At 36.5% G+C, this 8,100-nt stretch overlaps 1 protein-coding gene across 5 annotated transcripts; it reads right to left on the minus strand.

The window, feature by feature from the left end:
* Window positions 1-223: 223 nt before the first annotated feature.
* LOC107778369 (ACT domain-containing protein ACR9) lies at window positions 224-7,436 on the minus strand. Of its 5 annotated transcripts, none has more exons than XR_012695039.1 (7): window positions 6,539-7,436; window positions 5,419-5,637; window positions 5,236-5,341; window positions 3,909-4,257; window positions 2,527-2,811; window positions 1,770-1,951; window positions 224-798 (listed from the first exon to the last, which is right to left on the minus strand). XR_012695039.1 is itself a non-coding variant. In XM_075222103.1 (7 exons), exons 1-6 carry the CDS (start codon window positions 6,690-6,692, stop codon window positions 1,818-1,820), a joined length of 1,251 nt encoding a protein of 416 aa, XP_075078204.1. In that variant the 5' UTR covers window positions 6,693-7,425; the 3' UTR covers window positions 224-798; window positions 1,770-1,817. The 5 variants fall into 5 exon arrangements, 4 of the variants coding, with proteins under 4 accessions (XP_075078204.1, XP_075078206.1, XP_075078205.1 ...); XM_075222103.1 differs by having other exon boundaries at window positions 1,770-1,955; window positions 6,539-7,425; XM_075222105.1 differs by lacking the exon at window positions 224-798 and having other exon boundaries at window positions 1,602-1,951.
* Window positions 7,437-8,100: the final 664 nt, after the last annotated feature.

The following is an 8,100-nucleotide window of genomic DNA, read 5'->3' on the forward strand; positions in this document are numbered from 1 at the left end:
GGCCAATATAATGAATATAGAATCTTACACAAATAGCCAATCGATGAATTGGCTATTTGTGTAAGATTCTGACCATGGTGGTGGGAGGTTAGGCAGACCCCAACAGTATATTAACATCCAAAAGGTGAAAACATATAGAAGGGGACAATGATGCGGATGCTTCACCTCTCCAAATACCATGTAGATTGTAGGTTGGACATGCCCAACTCTCTATACAACAAAGGGCACAAAAAATTGTGCAACCACTAAGCTACGATTAATTACACTTGTTCCAACTGCTATTGGATATAGATACACCACATATACAAACAGCCAACTATAAAAATAAAATAAAAAATCCCCTCCATCTTAACAAGCAAAAAAACTAATGTTTGGTATGTTTGAAGCTGAAGTTAGGCATTATCTGTCTTATATATGCTCCTCTAGGCAGTGACTGAACACCAAAATTAGTTCAGCAATTAAAAGATCCTGCGATGAACCTTCATACTTGGACAAAACATATGCAAGTTCATTTTCTCCTTTGTATTATGTTGGGCTTTGTAAATTAAATTATGCTCCTGTATGATATCCTTCATTTGTCTAATTGTATCTTGAATCCACGTTGCGTTTATGAGTTCGAGTGGTCACATTATCAGTTGGCCTAGCCACTTTAGGCTCCTCCTATTAAAAGTTTGGCCGCCTTTTCAAATGCATTGGCAACATAGCTACCGGTCAAACTTCTGTAAGGAGATCAACAAAACCACTAGCCAGATCTAACTTTGAAGAAACTTTTAACCAACATTTTGACTGTGTTTTAATCTGCATCAATTATACAACAACAACAACAACATACCCAGTATTATACCACATTGTGAGGTCTGGGGAGGGTAGTGTGTACGCAGACCTTACCCCTACCTTGTGAGGAATCTGCATCAATTATATACAACAGAAAAAAGAAAGAAAAAAAAAGAATTCATCGCAAAAAGATCTTTATAAAACCAAGCTAAACAGCCTAGTTTGCACCCTGATAGAAGAGAAAGCTGTTGGTATTCTAACAGGCAAGTCAATATTGATAAGGTTAACAAGCTAGTATCATGTTTTGATCCAAAAATCTTCCTGTTAAAGCACAATCCATTCATTCTCCAAGACTTTGCATAGACCTTCCAGATTTAACACAACAATTAATTCTTATACAAGTGTTATCAGCACATTCGATTGACAAAGACACCCGCCAAAAGAAGAAAGGAGGTAACAAAGAAGTAAAAAGGTTGTCTATGAACTAAACCAACAGATTACAGTTACAAGGTAGAAATGAGGTGCCTGTGGGGCTACGAGGAAGGTCATGGGGTAATAAACAAGGTTAAAACACGATTAATATGTGATCTGGGATTAAGCAAAACAAAAATAATGAAAAATGACTCAATAAGACAAGCCTAACTAGCACTATGACCACGGTAGCAACTCATGATGTGGAATGAGGCCTACTTATCATTTCAAAGATATTTGTAAATCCAGAATTCCTTTCAGAGATGTAACAGAACTTCAAAGAAGCAAGGCACAAATATATTTCACAAATACCGACACAAAATGAGGTAGATGAAAGAAAAAGGGAAGAGAGTAAGTTTCTTTAAGGAGATTTAACTAACACACACTATAAAGACAAGCTCAATTAAATGTGGCTATAATTTACATATGAACTGTACAAAGGGATCATCGATGCTCAACACACAATATTAGATACAAAATGCCTAAAAAGGTGAGTAGGACGATAAGATGAAGGATAAGCTCACCACTCATAAAACATTCTTCAGCAAGACCATAAGAGAGCTAGTGTGAGCTCACCAACCCATCAATGTTCTTCTGACTTTGTCTACAATCTGATTTCTACATAACATGTCAAATCTACAATTTTCGTCTAGAAGGAATCTGTAAACCTCCCACACGCGATCACTTGTACAATGCCTTCCAATTTCTGCCTGCAAAAAGATATTAAACACCTTGTGAAAAGGGATGAAGTGATATAATGAACCATCCGGAGCTATAAAATTAAAAACATGGGTGTGATTACCTAAGTTGCGCGGACTCTTCGATTTTGGTGCCGTCCCCGTCCCGATACGAGACGGGGACGGGATACGTCCCGGATTCGGTCAACTAACTTCGGACACTTTTACCGGAGTCCATCGACAAATTTGGGAGAAAAATTGAGATTTTAATTTCTCAAAATCAAAAATAAAACAGATTTAGGACAATGAAAGAATAATGTCCATCTTGGAGAATGAAAGATTGAATTCTACAATATTCATATAAGTTTTTCACAGAAAATCTCTCAAAATTTACAATATTTTTATAGCTCTATTTTTTATTAGCCGAATCTCCGCACCCGTATCCATATCCAAATCCACACCCCCCAGGTCTATAAATGGGAGGTTAGTTGCTTAAAGAGATAACGCCTACATTCAATTTTCTTTAGAACTTTGTCCTTTAAGCAAAAGTGCATACACACGCAATCCATCACTTTGAAACATTCCTTCACCACTAGATACTTACCGAGAAGATGCAGATCCCTAGGGTCTTCATTGCCAGAGTAACGTCATAGAAGACACGTGGTCTGCCCTTTCCAGATAGCTCCACAGGATTAGCAACCAAAAGTTCAGTATCTGGTCCACGATTTGTGATAATTACACGTAGAGGATGAAGCATTTCCACTTTTAAGCGGGAACAAAAAACATCTTGTTTATCTGGATCCACAATCTTTTTCCCATCCTTCTGCCGAATAAAAAGGTCTAATTCCTTCTGACCCTTATTAACTGGTGAAAATCGACCATAAGCAATCTAAACACAAGAGGAAAGATCAACTATCAGATTAACCAGCATGCTTTTCTAATTCATTATTTTAGTGCCATATAATCAATCCAATGACAAGTAGACATATAAACCGAGATGAAAGTAATGGATTTGGAAGAAAAAAAAATCTCATCTATGAACAACAAACTTTTGAAATATTCGGTAAGTATTACAGAACAAGGTTTTGGTTTAGATATCTTTAAAACAGTAACGGGAAGAATCATCTTCTTCCTTAGTTTGATAGGTAAACAAGCATTCAGTTTCCCTAACAGAAGACAGAAACTTACAATAATGACTACCTACCAAGAATACATTATTCTTTATGTCCCATTTGGCTGTCCACTTTTAGTTTGACATATTCTCTTTTCATGAAAAACATGTGAATTTCTGTGTTTTAGAAGAGTAGAAGAAAAGATAAAGTTGTACTGAGAAGACTAGAAGCGGGACCATGAAACTTCAGTATTTAAAATTTATTAAAATTTTCAGTTTAAAGTAAGTGGATAACATTTAGAACACACCATAAAGGAATGTAGGAAAGGCATTTTAGAGAAGCAGTGTCATTTTACGTGTGAGGTTAAAGAATAGGAGATGAAGATATTTGGCGGAAAAGATCAGGACCTAGCACTGGATTAGGAGACAAAATAAGACTATTGAGGATGCTTCGGCATAGGCATAATGTTTACTATTTCATCAAAGTGGAGACCAAAGACAACATCGACAATATCATTGAACTTGCGTACCTAATTTTCTCTATAGCACAGACAATTCTAGTATTTTTGGTCCAATGTTTGCTAGGTGTCTTTTGGTCTTGTTAAAGATTTATATGCCAGTACAGAACTTCTAGGGCTAAAGAAACTAATCTTTTAGACATGGACAATGAGGATTCATTTAGTCCACCCAAACTTGCTCGGGATTGAGGCGTAATAATTGTTGTAGTAGAAAATAATGCAATTATCGACTTCAAACTCATTGAAGTCAGGGAGGAACCCAATTCAGGTCAATACAGCCAATAACAGGATACTCTCACAACTATGAACAACAATAATGAAAGGGGAAAAGTAAGAAGTATTTATAATAGTCAGTACCTGAATATTGCAGTCTTTCAATGTGCGCATAATGTCATAAAGAAAACCCTTGTGATCAACACAACCAATCTGAAGTAATGTATGCGCGGGGCTCATCGAATTATCTATTGTCACACTAGCCCTCTTCAAATTCATCATAACTGGGCTAAGAGCCTGTGTGCAAAATTCATTATCTGATAGTTCACACCTAAATAGTTCCTCAGCAACTGATGGAGAAAGAGAAGAGACACATTGCAGGTTGTCATACTGTGGGCCTGCTAACTGAAGCTCACAACTAAATGATTGGCCCAGAACAGCATGCAACTGCTTGTACGTCTCATCTTGCCTCTCTTTTGTGTGTAAGAGCTCCCTGAACATGAATATTAGTGAAGAGATATCATTGATAGCTATACAACAACAACAACAACAACAACAACAACCCAGTATAATCCCACTAGTGGGGTCTGGGGAGAGTAGTGTGTACGTAGACCTTACCCCTACCCTGGGGTAGAGAGGCTGTTTCCGATAGACCCTCGGCTCCATCCCTCCAAGAACTCCCCACCTTGCTCTTGGGGTGACTCGAACTCACAACCTCTTGGTTGGAAATGGAGGGTGCTTACCACTAGAGCAACCCACTCTTGTCCATCATTGATAGCTATAAGATCTTTAATTAATACAGTAGAAAAGCAGAAGTTTTGTGCTGAAAGATCTATATTACAATATCTCAAAAATATTTCATTTTTCATCATTAACCTCTCTGAATAATAATATAATTGGTAATAGACACAAGGGAATGCAATTATAAGATTTAAGGCAGGAAAAGGTAGAAGGAAACATCATCTGCAGATTATATTTTTGTTAGTCCAATATAAAGTATGGATGAAAACAGGACCTTAAGTATCAGAAATGGATGTTATTGTTCTCCTGAACAGGGATATATCATGCATGCTTATTAACATTCTTAAAAGTCAGTTTGATATAAATAAAGCAACATCAATGGAGCAAATACGAGAATAGCTAGTTTTTTTCCTTTTAAATCCGATAAGACCTACATAATAAATTAGTGAGAGTCTAAAATGAAGAAGCATCATGTAAGGCCCAAGACATTGCAGCGGAAAGACACAAAAAGTTAAGAAAACAGGATAATTCCTATTCAAGACGTGTTAACAGTTAATTCACTTAAACCAGATTCTCTTTTTTCATTCAGACCCCACTGTCCTGCTCCACCATGCATTATCCCAAGTTCTGTATCAGACTGTTTAAGAGATCACAACAAGAACAACGACAGGTCCATTACAACTCTACAACTCGATATTCTTTGACCAAAATGGGGAAGAGATTTCCTTACAAGTTGTCTGTTATGAAGAAAAGGTCCAGCACACGACCATCTGGAGTTGTTGTCACCTTTACCCTTTGGATGGTAAGCTCAAGCTCGCAGAGAACTTGGGTAACATCTAGCAAAATCATGCAATAAAATCAGAAAAGATCAAACATTAGTCAAAAATTAGGACCAGCAAGAAATTTATTTTACCATGCAATAATCCTCTTCGGTCGCGGCTGCAAAATGTCAGCAGGTATGCAGGAGAAGAAGTGGCAGGCGGAGATGTTTGGTTCAAATAGAATGAAACAGAACATGACGGGCATACTGATAGAAGGCGCTCCTTCAAATTCGCCCACCTTACCATAGGTGAGGAAGCATGAGGAACCACCCATAATATCACATAGCACCATATCCCATCTGTTGAAACATCTGATTCATAGAAACTTTGAGCACTTACTAAAGACGAAGAGAAAAGGAAAACTAGATAGATCAAGGGAGCTAAATTGCCAACAGTTAGTCAGTGGCAGAGCTACCTTTGGTGTAGGGGATTCAATTAAATTCCCTACGCCGGAATCTTCCACTGTGCAGGAAGGGTAAAATATATATTTTTTTTTTTACATATATAAAATATTGAATCCCCTTGACATAGGTTCATATTTTAGGTGTGACATTTTTAGATTATTTTGAATCCCCTCACTCAAATTCCTAGTTCTGCCACTGCCATTAGTACATGACAATAGTTTTAAGAGAACAGGAGAAGCAAAGTCCGACAGCTAAAATTGTACAACTCGATGTTCATTCACCTCAACAAAAGCGTGAAAACCAATATGGTAGTATAACTTCATGGTGAATCCATGATTTAAACATAGGCACCCCTTAATACATATACAAACTTCTTAAGATTTCTTTAAATATTCTGATTTCTACATACATATATAAGCCGAGTCCGAGACAGTAGACAAACATTTGCAATATCCATTAGCATATATATCACTACATACATATGTGCCTAAAAGTGTCACCAAAAAACCAGACAAAGCATGTATAAATGCTGGCAATTAAGATATATAATTTCAAAACAGAAATAGGAAACAAAGCTTCCCTTAACATGAAAATACGAGTAGATTGTTTAAATCATTAAAAAAATTGAAACTTGGAATAATCCCGCAACAAGCAACTTATATGAAACATTCAAAACCCTAATCAGACGAAATGTTAAACAAAATAGAAGTAAATAATGTATAAGATCGGAGCTAGAAGCATGTGGAGAAAACGTGAAGCTGGGATATATATAAATAAAATCCGATAAGATATAAAATTAGTAGATTACCTCCTTTGATAATGTAGAGACCAAAATCGAGAATAGTATAGCTAATATCACAGCCGAGGCCGGTTTTATCCGGACAATTCACCGTAATTACATAAGGTTCACCAGGTTTCTTCCCTTTCTGAATCACTACGGCGTCGTCTGTCGGCAATCCCATGCCGGAGCTTCTTCCCTTGGCTAGTTTTCAGAATTTGCAGGCAAAATACTGGAACGTTCAATGATTTGCTGGTCTGGAATTTTTCAGGCTAGCAGGTATTCTTTTTCTTTTAGCAGGTAATTCTGTTGCTTCAGACATAAAACAGTACTAGTATATAATTGTAAGATGTGAACCATATCAATTTATGTAAATCCTAATTCTATTAACTTGTGTTTAATAAAAGTAACTTGAGAAGTTGATTTGCTAATCAAATAAGTAACTTCCAATTTTGATGAAAAGTATGATAAAAGAGTTTTAAGAATAACTGATCCTCTCTTCCGACAAGAGGTCGTGGCCTTTACTTTCCCCCTCCCCCCTCTTTTACTCCCTTTTGACTGAAGTTCTTAGAAGAGGGAATTCAGGTCGATTAGAAGGTGCAGAAATAGCCAACTATGACATAGATAGACAGATGCGAGTGTGCTTCAGGAAACTAGCAAGCCATTTGGACTGGAAATAATATAACTGTCCGTACTGGCTGCTTCATTGAATGTGTTTCAAGATACCAGGCGACCAAGTGAAAAAAAAAAGCTCCGAATTGCTACTTTTTTCTTTTTTCTTGTTATTGATAGAGTGGTATTCTCCGCCCCTGTCAAATAAAGACAGCTTAAAAGTAACAAGGTTCTGAAAAAAAGAATCCGGTCTTAGTTGAATAACCCTTGCTATTGAATCTGATGCTCTAGAGGAAGGCAATGAAATTGTTGATGCTTTCGAGTCATCCAAAGAACAAGGTGGAAAGTTATTGGAGTGAGGGAACCGAGAGTTTATCGGAAACAGTTTGTTTGGATGATTGTCACATGTTGTATTGTATCGTATTGTTACTAATTTCAGATACATCCCTCCAGGTTTTGTTCTATCACACACTGACCTCCCTTGTGATTTATAATATTACCCTTACCTTCCTTATTTTGATTTTATTGTAACCATTCTTTAAACCTATTTAAAATAAATATAAATAAATACAATTTGACAGATTTGCCCTTTTTAAATATTTTTTTTTCTTTCAATTAATTTCCTTAAAAATAATAACGCATTTCCTTGAATGGGAAGTCCTCTTCTCTGCAAACTTCCACGTTCTTATTCTTGTTCCTCTCCATTCATAAATGCAAGATTCATTTTCCCCGCAAAAGAAAGCAAATTAGGTATGCTTCTGCAAATCTCATGTCTTTGCTATGCAGATTAAGTACTCATATTTTGTGGGTTTTGATGCTAACATCGCATACATATGATTCCTTTTGCCTACTACACATCATGATCCTTTTCTCCTTAAGTAGTTAGTTTAGGTATTATAGTTTGATATTTCTGTGATCTAATGAGTCTACTCAACTTCTGTACTGCAACACAATGTAAAATTAGAAGTACAAAACCCAAT

This window comes from Nicotiana tabacum, chromosome 9 (assembly GCF_000715075.1).
Source record: "Nicotiana tabacum cultivar K326 chromosome 9, ASM71507v2, whole genome shotgun sequence".
In the NCBI taxonomy this organism is placed as follows: domain Eukaryota; kingdom Viridiplantae; phylum Streptophyta; class Magnoliopsida; order Solanales; family Solanaceae; genus Nicotiana; species Nicotiana tabacum.

Bases quoted from the DNA above. Each gene is read 5' to 3' on its own strand.
- LOC107778369 (XM_075222103.1), bottom strand. From the start codon at position 6,692: ATGGGATTGCCGACAGACGACGCCGTAGTGATTCAGAAAGGGAAGAAA. The intron at 4,258-5,235 runs GTAAGGAAATCT...ATTCATGTTCAG, and splicing joins TTCTTCATAACAGACAACTT to GGAGCTCTTACACACAAAAG. The intron at 2,812-3,908 runs GTACTGACTATT...TCTTGTGTTTAG, and splicing joins TGAAAGACTGCAATATTCAG to ATTGCTTATGGTCGATTTTC.